A 14,131-nucleotide genomic window follows, 5' to 3' on the forward strand; every position below is an offset into this window, starting at 1 on the left:
AGATTGGCACAGCAGCAGTTGTTTATTAATTCAGTATACATTGAAAATGACTATCACCTGCTGCCCAAGCCATTCATGGGCCCTGTAATAGTCTGAATTGGCATCCTTGTAGGAGATTTATGATAGTTGTGTTGGTACTGTCAGTGACAGCGCTGGCAGGGACAATGTGTGGTGCTTGCTGCAGTGGCCTCCTGATGAGGGCCCTGGCACTTATTATATTTATTTATTGTTTTTCCAAATTAAGCACTGCTATTGACCCACTTTTTAAAGGGATAGTCCTTGTTACTGATGCCTATAACTTGGACTTCTTTTCGTAATAGGGGTTCATTTGGAATCTCCATGGTATGAACTGTGGAGTAGGGTAGCACCTGGATCAATCAAAAATGTACTGGGTAGCTATTCACTTCACCTTCTAAATATGGACCAGTCTGGCCTACCTATAGGACTGCACCAAGCATGCGATCTTCCTCCCATCTCGCATATCATCACTGCAACTGATTTTGTCCAGTAGGAATTACATTCATAAATCCTAATGCTTGAGGAAAACAATTATTACCCATTAAATGGTTTTGTTATAAACTAGAACTGTGCAAGAAATTAGGTATTTTATTTCTTATGTTTTGTTGCATCATTGGAGCTACAGGAATATTCATACTGAGTTGTCCTAGATTGTGCCAGTTATGTTCAGAAGTAGTCGGACTGGGATATCTGGCTGCATTTCATTCTGTGTCTGGTTCGTATCCGCTGTGTTTGGGGAACAAAATAATTTTTTATTCAATCTGGATTCTGTCTAAATTCCCATTTCCAGTGTCCAAGGCACCCATAATAACGACAAGGAGTACTCTTCTTAAGCATGTTAATGTTTGCATTCATCACACTATTGTTCACAAACCCTGTACCTCTACCCTGAGGAACCGCATTCCCAACCTGTATCTATTCTTTGCATATTCAGACTTGCACTAGAATTTTCATCAACACAACCGGATTCAAAAACAAAGTCTACCACCTGTTTTCTAGCACCCTTCTAAAAATGATTTGTCTGTCCATTCATTAGCTCTTCCTTTAGTTTTCTCTGCTTCTCATCTAACCAATCTCTGCAGTTTGTCATGTGTTTGAGTATTTCACCAATACTTTGTCTGCCAACGCATCACACCTTGCTGTATATGAGAACTCATCTCAGAACACAATACCAAAACAAAAACTGACATTAACCCACTATGCCTCCTTTTGTTGGCTCTTCGAAACCGCTATACTTTCCATAGATCTTCATTTGTGTCTTATAGTAATCATGAACTGATTCTGTTGGCTTGTGGGTAGCTCTCAGAGCTTTTGGCCAACTCACCTTTTTTTCTATCATTTTTTGGGTTCAAATATGTTTAAATATGTTATCACTTCCTATCACTTCTCTATAACAGCAAACGTTGAACTATTTTGACGAGGAACTCTTTGTGGCACCTCTGTGGCCTTGCAATAGCTGCCCAGCATTCTGTATACAAATCTTTCTGGACAGTAATTTAAGACAACTTATTCAAATCTACCTGAAGGACCTTTGAAATCCACTAGTCCTCTCCACCTCTTTGGAAAAATTGTCATGAATGAAGAGAGATTAGACTTAGTCCAAAGAATGTGCACATTTGCTCCTCCATGTGCTTTTCAAAAATGAGATTCAGTTGCAACCATTTCCTTTTCAGGCTGATCCAGCTTCTGATTCATCTTTCGCATCTTACCACTTCCTTTCTTTTTCCACTTATCCCTGTATTTCTTTAAGTCTGCCCAGGCCTTTGTGCAATTAATTATCTGATATGCACATCTCGGTCTTTTCCATTTTAATTTCTTTTTATCATTTTGTTCTTTTTATTTGTTTCATCATCAAATGCAGGAAACACACCCACTCCCAGAATCTTTTTATCCACACTGTCTTCTGTACTCCCGATTTAGAATATAACCAATATCTCACAACATTTCTAACCTGACTCTTCATTCTTCGTTCCTTTTCGATTGCAACTCAATCCCACTCATTTATTGGTTTGAACTGTACAATTCAATGGGAGGCAGCTGAGCATGGCTCCAAATACTGCCGCTACCCTTATTGCATATCTCTTCACATAACACTTTAGGACCTTGTTTTTTGTGTCAAGTCCTCTTGACCCACTCACACAGGTGAGGTATCATTTTTATCAGGAGACTTGGGGGAATTCCTTGTGGTATGAAATTTGCCACTCCCCTTAGATTCAAGAATCTTTCATCACATGCCTCAGATGTTCAAGCTTTTTCACACTAAAGGAACCCTCTCACGGAAATTGCATATTCTTGTCATCAGATGGAATCTCATTGCATTCTCTCAACCACATACATGATTGAAGACCTGAATTTACCATCATTTCACAAGCAGGAGAATCTTCAGTAGGCATCTTTTCTCCTACTATAATAGGAACCTTAGACTTTTTCAGTGCAGCACCCATTTTCCACTTATTTGAATTTTCTAGATGATTTTAGATAAACAGCAATTACCAACCAATCACATTGCAAGTATAGTAAACAACAACCAGCCACAGCATGAGCTACAGTAACAACGGGCCAATAACACTGCAGTTAATTATGACATTCAACCAATTGCAGCACAGCTTACTAGGATGTGATGCCTTCAGAACTGTAAGCAAACATAAGTAACAGCAAATCCAATTAAAAATGCCTTGTCTGCTTAACCTAATGAAAGAAAAATAAGGGAAATCAATTTCTCTTAATAGGAATAGTACCTTGCAACACTGTCAACCACTCTATGGAATATTTTCGAATAGCTGCAACCCACATTTTGATCAGCTGGTATATTCCTGTGCACCAAAGAATATATAAACACCAGTCTAGGTTAGAACACATTCAACAAAACAATTAGTACTCAATGAAATTTGACTTTCCTCATGAATGTGATGCCTCACAATACACAACTCCACTTTGCAGGCAAGTTCAATATAAATGTATTTAGAGGTCTTGGATTTTGATGCATCCATTTACTAAACTTAAGAAAATACAACAAAATTCAGAATAAGTTGGTATTTCGGAACATCTAACGACAAGACCTAGAATGAGCTCCAGCAATCTGTTCTCAAAAATATGACCGAATCATCAACATCACAATAACCAAGCCTCCTAATAGCCCACAACTAACAACTGCATAACCAAAAACCTCTCACATACTATAAATGAAAACACCACAATAATCCCCATCAGACTACAAGTACCTAACTACACTCAGTCCAAGCCAAATTTCAGTGCATTTCATTCGCCCCATTGATTCTTACACTTTTTGCTTGGAGCAGCTCAGGAACACCGGAACACTGTCAATAATCTAATTTGTTCAGACCGAAGGAACCAAGAGTATAGAAAAAAATCCAAGAAAGGGGAACATTTTTTATTCTCTTATATGCCCTCACTCTCCAATAAAACTGTTGATAACTTTGATAATCTGATAAAATGGAAGCTTACTTGCCTTCACAGAATCGGGCCGGTGTGAATACCAAGGAAAGATAAGGCAATGTCCCCATAAACAGACAGCGTAAACTATTAAATACAGCTTCTTGAGCAGTTGTACAAGTTAGAAACCAAGAAGGTTTATCTAATGCATAAAAAAAAACATACAAGGCAGAAATATAGTTAACCAATCAATATATGGAATTAGCAAAAGTCTGTCAAATGTTGCGGTAAATCTGACAATTTTTTTAAAGTCCTAAGCATGAGACAGATGTGGGTCTGTTCGCTACGAATCAAGAATTTCCTCATGGCTCACCTCCAGACTGAGCCGCTTTTATAATATAATTCACAGTGAAAATTGCACTGTCCGCATAATGTGATCAAATTGTTGCACAACTTTAACAAATCAGAATACAGAATGTAGTACAGTAACAAACAAACAAAGGGCCTGATTACAACTTTGACGGATATCCCACCCACCGTATTACGAGTTCCATAGGATATAATGGACTTGTAATACAGCGGGCGGGATATCCGTCACATTTGGGACGGATTAACCCCCTCCGCCAAAGTTGTAATCAGGCCCTAAGTGTTGAAATCAAGAGATACTAAAAACAGTAGGAAAAGCCAGCCATTTGTGACTGTGTTTTTCATCCGTAGCTTTTTGTCACAATGGCTGATATGCAAAAGCGATGTACCGTTACGTTTGCTGGACCCTTTGGTTGTGGGAATATATAGGGTTTGTAGGTTCTCAAAGAACCTGAGGTACCCAAAGCCAGCAACTGATACCTACAATGTTTTTTCACCGTGTACTGAGCATAGACCAATTTATTTGGTGAAATATATATAGAGAAAAATGGGTATAATAAGCTATGTATTTCTGAAATGGGCACAAGTAATGAAATTTAGGTACAGTGGTTATTTCTACAACTCTGAATTTTTAGGTGCCTGTAGAAGCACACGAATTAGAGGGTATTTTTCAAAACGTCTTCTTTCTTACACACTGGCTTCCACTTGGAAGGCACAAATGCAGTGAAATCCAATTGATAATAACAAATGTCGTACTACTCTATCCTCCCACATGTCTTCTGAAAAAATAGCACCTCACTTTTGTGGGTAGGCCTAGTGCCTGCGACAGGAAACAGGCCAAAATGCAACATGGATTAATCAAATTTTTCCCCTCAAAACTGACCAGGTTTTTTTGCACAGTAGATAGCTGTGAGAAAACTAGCAAACATTTACCTTTTTGAAAACTAGACACCTAGGGGAATCCAGGATAGGGGTGACTTTGTGTCTCTCTCACCAAGTTGTTTTGACCCAGAATCTCTTGCAAGCCTCAAACCTTAACTAAAAAACACATTTACCTCACATTTCTGTGATGGAAAGTTCTGGAATCTGCAGGGAGCCACAAACTTGCTTCCACTCAGCATCCCCCAATTCTTTTGATAAAATAGAAGCTCACTTGTGTGGGCAGAGCTACTGCCGCAACAGAAAACGGTCCAAAACGCAACATGGATTCATAATTTTTTTCCCACTCAAAACACCTTTTTTTTTTTTTTTTTGCAAAGTGGGTAGCTGTGGATTTTGGCTGCTAGCTCAGCCGACACCTGGCGAAACCTAGCAAACCTGTAAATTTTTTAAAACAAGACACCTAGGGAAATACAGGATGGGGTGACCTGCATGGAGCTTGTGAGTTTAAAAAAAAAAAAATTACCCACAGTGTCATGCACAACTCCAACGTTGCCTGAAATCACAAATGTTTCTTACATTTCTGTGATGGAAACTTCTGGAATCCGTAGATATCCACAAAAGTCCTACCATCCAGCATTGCCCCACCAGTGCCTGTGCCAATAAAAATGTTTCCCCACTTGTGTGGCTGGGCCAAGTGAATTGTAGGTGAGAAAACTTTAGTGGTTTCACATAATGCAAACCACCCTCAAATACTCTCTTGACTTCTATTCAAGAAGGAAGGTCTTTAGTTGGTAGGTTTCATTGGGAGGCAGCTGAGCATGGCTCGAAATATTGCTGCTACCCTTATTGCATATCTCTTCACATAACACTTTAGGACCCTTTGTGTCAAGAAATCTTGACCCACCCACCCAGGTGAGGTATCATTTTTAGCAGGAGACTTGGGGGAATGCTGTGTAGTATGAGATGTGTGGCTCCCCTTAGATTCCAGAATCTTTCATCACAGAAATATGAGGAAAATGAAGTTTTTTTGGTTTTTTTTACTCAACATTTGAGGTTTGCAGGGCATTGTGGCTAAGAAAGTTATGCAGGATGAATGCGAAGGACACCACCCTGGACTCACTCAGATGACTGCTTTGTATGCAATGATGTCAGCACACTGTGCTCGCTGATCGTCATTACATACAAAACCAAGAGCCCAGGAAGCTCTTCCTGAGCAGCCTGAGCCTTGGGGATTAAAAAGGAAACCCTCTGGTGCAAAGCACCAGATGGGCCTTTCTAATCCTTCCCTGTGTCGGCCACTGGCTGACACCCACACCTATGGAGTTAAGTAAGGTAGAGTAAGCAATTCTCAATAATAATAATAAACACATGGTTCGATATTCCTTGAGTAAAATAGTTTATAATTCTCACATATGTTTATTTTAATTCAGTTGAAAACAAATGAAAAGCCTCTATTTAATTGCGTGGCATTAGAAAACCTAGACCAGCCAACACCTGTTTCGCCTCTCAATGGCGTTCAGGCTAGGGGCTTTTTCAAGGCTGTTTAATTATTATTAGTTAAAGAAATACAGAAATTCCATTCATGTACGTATATATGTTACATAAAGAAAAAGTAGAAGCAAACAAATGCAGATGAACATTACATACAAGCGAAAAGGAGAAACAAGCATAATTATTATAAATGTATTAATAAATACTATAGGCAGTTGTATCCATGTTTCTTGTGTTACAACTTGTGCTTACAAACCACTTCATGCATTTTATGTGTTGTAAGTGACGGAATTAGGTTTTTATGGCAGGGACGTTCAAACGGGGGCCCTAGTCAGTGAGTCAAAAAGATGTTTGATAGGGGTGTGCAACGCGGTTTGAAGGGGGCTATACCAGAAGTTGCTCAAATGGTTTATAGGTAACATTGTCGATATAAGCCTGGTTTTACCGGAGATGGTTTGTACGTCACAAATAGCGTTATTGGTCTCATATGGATTGTTGATAAGCCGTATTAGTCTTAAAGATTCAAATTTTAAGAAAATGTTTATTAGCAAGCTCATGTTATTTATGTGCTTCAAAGGTTAGTCTGAATTTGAGGCAGGTTTTTTAAGTGATAAGCACTTGTCTGTCCTAATCGTATATTCAAGTAGTAGATATTTGTGCTTGTTTAATAGTGAAGTGGCCTTCACAATTCATTTGTAAGAGTGGTCAATATTTAATCGAAAGAAGAGAACAAGACAGCGAGGGTAAGGGAAATGAGGAAAATAAAGGCAACAGACAGGTTTGAAAATTGATTGTTAGTATCTTTTTGTGGTATAGCCCTCTTCCTAAAGCAGGTACACCATCTATACTATGAATTCGGTTGATTATGCTTACCTTTTATAACTAGCGGTCCGTTTAAAATAAAAATATGTGACGATTAGTAGTTAATCTCTGACCACTATTGTACTCAAGGATTATTAATTTACTCAAAGAATTTCAAAACACATTTTTATTATTATTATTATTTGCTTACTCTGCCTTAGTTAAATGTATTTCATAGTTGTGAGCATAGGGGTATTGCCCTCATGCGGTAAGCAGTCAATACTGTCAATGAGCCAATACTAGTCAGTGTAAATCTAGAACTATTACACCCCTTCTTTGTTAGCCAGTTATGTAAAGTGCAGCATTTTCATTTTTGGTCAAGAACATTCATAACCCTAAGCAAACAATAGTTAACAATCAGAAATCTCTCTAAAATCTAGAGGCGATTTAGGTTGTACTGTGCTGACTAGAATCATGATTTGAAACAAATAGATAACTCATCCACCTATTAATTTCAGTGTAAGATCCGATAAACCCGGAGATAAAGTGTGCTGCTGCCAAACACGCTGTATGTATCAATCGTTTTAGATATTTGTGTCTAGGGACGAGTCAAGTATTCAATGGCTATGCTGAACAAGTGGAATCTTCTGGATTTCACTCTACCAGACCATCCCCTGTGATCAATCAGAGTGGCCAGAATGCACTGATCAATGTGATTCATCATGTAGGCCTGGACTGAAACCTTCTCACACAGGTAGATAGGTAGTCTTACGGTCTCTCCTTGGGTTACCTTTAGAGTTCGGGTGACCTGCTGTGCTTGCTTTTGAGGTTGTGAGCATCACAGGGCATCCCAAGCAGGTTTGCAGGCCCCCTGACCCCCAACATTTTGCATTCTGCCAGGAATATGCCTGTCGGGCCCGTGACTTGTCATTTTTATGCAGTGTTCACCATTTTCATATTGTGAAAGATTTATTTTGTTAATGTTTCATATCTTTGCAACAATTTTGCATGGGGCAGTAGTTCATCTCCATGTTACGTCATGCAGCGGTTGAACTTTGTGCAAAGCCACTCAATTGCTGTTTTAGACCCACTCAGGTACTTATGATACTTAACTTTTGGTATGGGTAGTGTGCGAGAAATGACTTAGAAGTGTTTTTATTCCTTATGTTTTCCCATTTTATATTGAAAGTCTGTAAAGAAATAAAAGAAAACAAAGATGCTTAATTGAAAACTTCACGTTGTGATATTTAAGTGCAGGTTTTCGCTCTGTTATTCAGCCCTGTCAATGATTTTATTTTGTAGCTTCATAGAAGAATTTACAAAGGCATTCCACTGCAACTCAGAGGTGAGATTTGGGGTTTAATCCTTGAAATCCCGAAGATGAAAGAAGAGAAACAAGACCTTTATGATGTAAGTACCACACTAGTTTCATTATGTGATGCACCTGGTGCAAATCTCTAAACAAAGGGACTTGAAAGTATATTTTGATAGTCCACAATTGTCAGGACCCCCAACTTGGCTCTACCCTCGATGCAGAGGTAATTCTTCTCTTTCCTTGTTTCGCTTTTAATTTGGATTAAATTAAATCACCTTCAAATATTTTTGCATAGTTTATTTGATATCAGCCCTCTATTAGCAAAGCTCACTGAAGCTCGTTCTACCTTTTTAGGTCTGGCATTAGCCAAGACTGAGTGATTTAATCAAAATTTTATATATATATATATATATCAAAAACGAAGTTGTCCTCATGTGAAAGCGCACTCCTTCATTATTTCGTTTGGCTCCAGCAACCCACTTGGGGCAAAATGAAAAAATTGCAGGACCACCACAACCAGCATGCACTGCTCACTTGAGAGGCCCACTGGGGGGGACTGGTATTTAAAGAGACTAATCAGGTGCCTGTAATTAGACAAGCTGAAGCCATGCCGGTCTTTTCAGTAAGAAAGAGATGCCTGGAACACTTCCAGCACTGGCTGCACCTACGAGGGTGAAATACTTTTATATTTTTCTCTGCTGAAGAAAGGATTGACCTTGAAACACGTGTCCAGAGATGATTTTATAACCTAAGGCCTGGAATAATGAAACTGCTTAAAGAATTAACTGTGAGTTGCTGGCTTTGCTTTTTCTTCCCGTTTATATAACCTGTGGTGAGTGCGCTTTCACATGAGGACAACTTCGTTTTTGATAATTAACCGGCCTGTCCAGCTGGGAAGGCAGCACCACTGCACATCGAAGCAGGTCTGTGTGACTAAAAATGGATTGTCACATAAGAGCAATCAGGTTGGGTTATTCACAGCAAATCTGACAATTTTACTTTGGATTCGCCTACAAAGGTTTTGCACTTTGGTTCATTATTTCGTTTGGCTCCAGCAACCCACTTGGGGCAAAATGAAAAAATTGCAGGACCACCACAACCAGCATGCACTGTTACTCACTTGAGAGGCCCACTGGGGCGGACAGGTATTTAAAGAGACTAATCAGGTGCCTGTAATTAGACAAGCTGAAGCCATGCCGGTCTTTTCACTAAGAAAGAAATGCCTGGAACACTTCCAGCACTGGCTGCACCTACGAGGGTGAAACACTTTTATATTTTTCTCTGCTGAAGAAAGGATTGACCTTGAAACCCGTGTCCAGAGATGATTTTATAACCTAAGGCCTGGAATAATGAAACTGCTTAAAGAATTCACTGTGAGTTGCTGGCTTTGCTTTTTCTTCACGTTTATATAACCTGTTGGGAGTGCGCTTTCACATGAGGACAACTTCGTTTTTGATATATATATATATATATATATATATATATATATATATATATATATATATATATATATATATATATATATATATATATATATATATATATATATAGTATAATTACTCATAGGGGTGTTCAGACAGTCCTTCCCATCCATTGGTTTGTTGTTGTCATTCGCATTTTTCTTCCCTTGACTACTGTATACGGCATGGGGCAGTTGTACAGCCCACTCCAGCCATTGGTTAACACAACAGTGAGTGGCGGTATTCTGCCCTTTCACAAGGACCCATCCACACACGTTAGAGGCTATAATAGTGTGTGCTTTTGAGAAGAAAATATGTTTGCTTTTTGACACGCTTGTTTTCCATATATAGTGGCGAGGGCCCAGTAGTTCTCCCGACAATAAAGGTTTGTAAAAGCTGTGATGAAACAAAACTAGCATTGGTAAAGCTAAAAGGCTGGTAGCCAATGTCAGACCAATTCGCTTTCCCACAAACAAGAAAATTCTGCAGGTTACTTTAACAGAAAAGAGCCCATGTAGAAGAGTGAAAATGTAAGTAAAATCCTTCAGTATTGTTTCTTTGTTCCTTCAAGTCTTGGAGATACCGGTTGAAGAAGGAAGAGGCAATATAGAACATTTATATTTCTTTGCCATTGCGCAGATGTATGCATTTTAATTGTGTACCCAAGGGACCACATTAAAGTTGGGTGACATCAAATTTCGTCCGCATTGTACAAGGCCATGTATATACATTTGTTCCTGCCCGCAACAAAATGTGGCCTCAGAATATTTAGGCCAGATTTCTCTGAGTGAAATTAAAGTATCAGGGGAAAGAATAAACCCTCCTTTTAGTAACTTTTTTTTATATAATTAAGGGTCGGATGCCCTCCAGATAACTATATAGGAGTGCCCAACATGTCAAAAATGGAGAAAGGTCCTTCCAACAAAATGAGTGACTATATTCGGCTCATACATTGTATTTAAAATAAATGAATGTCACATTTACAAGCTGCATGAAAGATGTAAGTCTCTGAAAGATTGCATAGATTTTAAGTCCTGAAGGTGCATTGATTAATGTGTATGATCAAAACACATAATTTTGATGGTCCGTTATCAGCCTTGCCCTATACAGATTTGAGGTGTAATATAAATCCATATCTGTATAGCGACATAAGTGATTGGGTGAAATTGATTTTAAAGATTGATGGTTAGTTCTTTTTATTCTTATGATGATGATTGCTGTTATCTAAGTGTTTTTGTGTATATTTGTGTTTTATGCATACATTTTAAATTAATGAAGTATTTGGTGTATGTAGGGTTTGCACAGTATTACACGACATCTTGATTAGTAGAACACTGTATTTTCCTCTTATTATTTTACTTATATCTTAGCCTTTCTACATGGGCTCCTTCCTCTCAAAGTTACCTAGGGGATTTTCTTGTTTGTGGTTGTCAGTTGCTCCTGATCCCTTGGTTTTAAGGGGTCACTTTCTTTCAATGTTTTTCATATTGTCTTTGCCAACTCCTTGTTTCTTTTTTAATATGAAAGAGAAAGAGAAAGAGACTGCATTATCTGTTGAACAATTGTCAATAGAAATTATCATTAAATCCTCTTCTTTAATGGCGTTTTTGCCTCATGTAAAACGTTAATCTATATTTTGCAAGATCTTGCAGAAGCTACCCCAGCCTTGGGGCAAGGACTGTTTTGTGGTTGGTAGAGATCAAAGATTTATGCTGGCTACCCTGAGCTACTAGGTAAAATAAATTTTCTGAGAACCAGATCTACACCACTCCACTTCACACCAAAACAACACCCCTACACTCTGCGCCACTGCACTGTCACTTTACGCCTGCCTACCTTACACCTCTGTACTCTATGCCAATTCCACTCTGCAACACTGAACTATATGCCACTGCACTCAGTGCCCATACACTCTACGCCAATGCCTTTTGCTCTACTCTGTAACACTCAACTCTACACCCCTTCACTCTACAGCGGTCCACTGAACAACACTGTAATATACTTGACAAAACTGCGCTCTATACCACTTTACGCCATTACACTCTATGCTGCACCACTCTACTCTACGCCATTAAACTCTACTCTGAAACAGTCTGTGCCACTGCACTGAACGCCTCTAAAATCTATGCTGCACCACTGTATTCTGTGGCATTGTTCTCTATGCCACTCCTCTCTACGTCACTGCACTCTGCCAATCTACTCCACTGCACTCTGACACTATACTCTGCAACACTGCACTCTAAGCCTCTGAACTCTCCGCCACTCTATTCTGCATCACTGCACTCTCTACCACTGTATTCTATGCCACTGTGCACTTTACCACTCTACCACATGCAACTCTACTCTACAGCTCTATTGGTTTTTTCACTGTAATTTATGCTGCAGCACCCTATGCCACTCGACTCTGCACCGCCCTTAACTGCGCAACTGCATTCTACGACGCTATGTTGTGTGCCACTGACTCTATGCTGCTATACTCTGCAACACTTTATGTTAATGCTCTCTACACCAGTCCACTTGACGCCACTTCACGGTACTCTACGGTACTCTACGTCAGTGCACTTCACTCTGCACCACTACACTCAACGTCACTCCGCTCGACACCACTCTATGCCTCTGCACTCTGCCTATGACCTCTACGCCAATGCACTCTACACCACTCCACTCTACAACACTTTACTGTGCAACATTGCACTCTATGCCACTCTTCTGCCCTAATGCATTTTATGCCAATGCACTCTACTGCTCTCTACTCTGCCTCCCTCCACTCTACGCCACTGCATGCTGCAGCTCTCCTCTCTATGGGCCTATATTCTACTCTGCATCACTCTACACCACTTTACTCTGCACCACTGCGCTTTGTGCCACGCCACTCGACTCTGCGCCACTTGACTCTGCTCCCCTCGACTCTGCACCACTCCGTCACTTCACTCCTGCATTCTACATTCTACTATGCAGCAATCTTATCTACGCACTGCATTGTACATGGCTGCATTGTACAAAACTGCATTCTGTGCCACTGCACTCTACGCCTTCCACACTCTATGCCAATGAACTTCTACATCAGTCCACTCTACTCTGTACCACTCCGCTATATGCCACTCTGCATGACTCCACTGTATGTCACTGCAATAAACAACACTTTGACTCTCTGCTCTATGACACTCTACTCCACTATATGCTGTTTCACTTTACGACACTCCACACCACTCTCCTCTATGCCGCTAACTTTTTGTGATGCTGAACAGAAGCCACTCTGATGTGCAAAATGGTTATAACACATAAGCAAAGCCTCTTGCATAGGCAAGACCTATTGATTTTGCCAATGCTTGTTACCCTGTGTCACTGGAGTGAGTCCTACAGGCTCACTCACCTTTTAAAAAGTTAAACTGCTGTGTTCTTAACTCACCCTTGACCTACATCAGTTAGATGTATAGTGCTGCACAGCACAGGAGTGGTGACTCTGCTCTGGATGTATGTGTACCTGTGAAGGGTATAGCAGTGCTCTGCAGTACCTGCATAGTGGGGGTTTGTACTGGGTACATTTATACCTTTGAGAGATATGTTACATGAGAGATATAGTGCTGTGACCTGCATGTGCTATGAAAGCATATGCTCGGTGTATGTGTTCTTGGGAGAAGTACAATACATGCAGGAAGAAGTGTTGTGCAGCGTGCTCATGGTGAGTGTGTATTCTGACTGTGTGTTTGCAAATAGCACACCATGATACAGAAAGGATACAGTACTGAGCAGTGCACACAGAGTGATTGTGTGTGCTGTAAATATGTGTGCAGGACCTATGTTCACCTCGGATGGTTTCATTTGGGGTAGTCCATGCCTACCTTTTGAAGACGTGAGAATAAAGGAATCCCTCAGAACGATTTGTGTATTGCTTCATTCCTATTAGCTGTGTGGAACACACTGGAAGAAGAGAGAGAAAGACACACCCTGTACACTTAAAAGGGTGCTCTTTGATTCAATGATAGGTCACAAGGAAAGGGCCTGGACACAACCCTAGAAGGAGATGGGCCTGATAAGTGAATCAGAAACAGTAGGACTAGGAACCCATGCTTAACATTTTGTTGCACATATCACTGTGGCTGACATCCAAGTATGACTTCTAGTCACTCCCATGGCCTGTGTTGCATTACTATCAGCTTTGGAGTCTCTCCTGTGACAGATAGCTTTTGAAGAGGTAGAAGAGAGGAAAGAAATGTCCACTTCAAAATAAGGGTTCTGCTTACTTTGAGCTGTACACATTTCTCTCTCTCCTTCATAAAACTTCAAAGACCCAGACCCTAAATCACACTTGGAGGACCTCATTACGACTTTTGGCAGGCGGTGGAGGCTGCCTGCCAAAGTCCCGCGTCCGGATGACCGCCCATGCGTTTCTGCCCGCTGGCCC

General features: G+C 40.1%; 1 protein-coding gene across 1 annotated transcript in view; it reads left to right on the forward strand.

Moving 5' to 3' along the window:
• The window catches only part of USP6NL (USP6 N-terminal like), a 751,219-nt gene that overhangs the window by 487,575 nt on the left and 249,513 nt on the right, over window positions 1-14,131 (forward strand). Inside the window, exon 6 of the mRNA XM_069229194.1 lies at window positions 8,254-8,361. Within this exon, the coding sequence (XP_069085295.1) occupies window positions 8,254-8,361 (108 nt within the window). The remainder of the gene's footprint in view (window positions 1-8,253; window positions 8,362-14,131) is intronic.

This window comes from Pleurodeles waltl, chromosome 4_1 (assembly GCF_031143425.1).
Source record: "Pleurodeles waltl isolate 20211129_DDA chromosome 4_1, aPleWal1.hap1.20221129, whole genome shotgun sequence".
NCBI lineage: Eukaryota > Metazoa > Chordata > Amphibia > Caudata > Salamandridae > Pleurodeles > Pleurodeles waltl.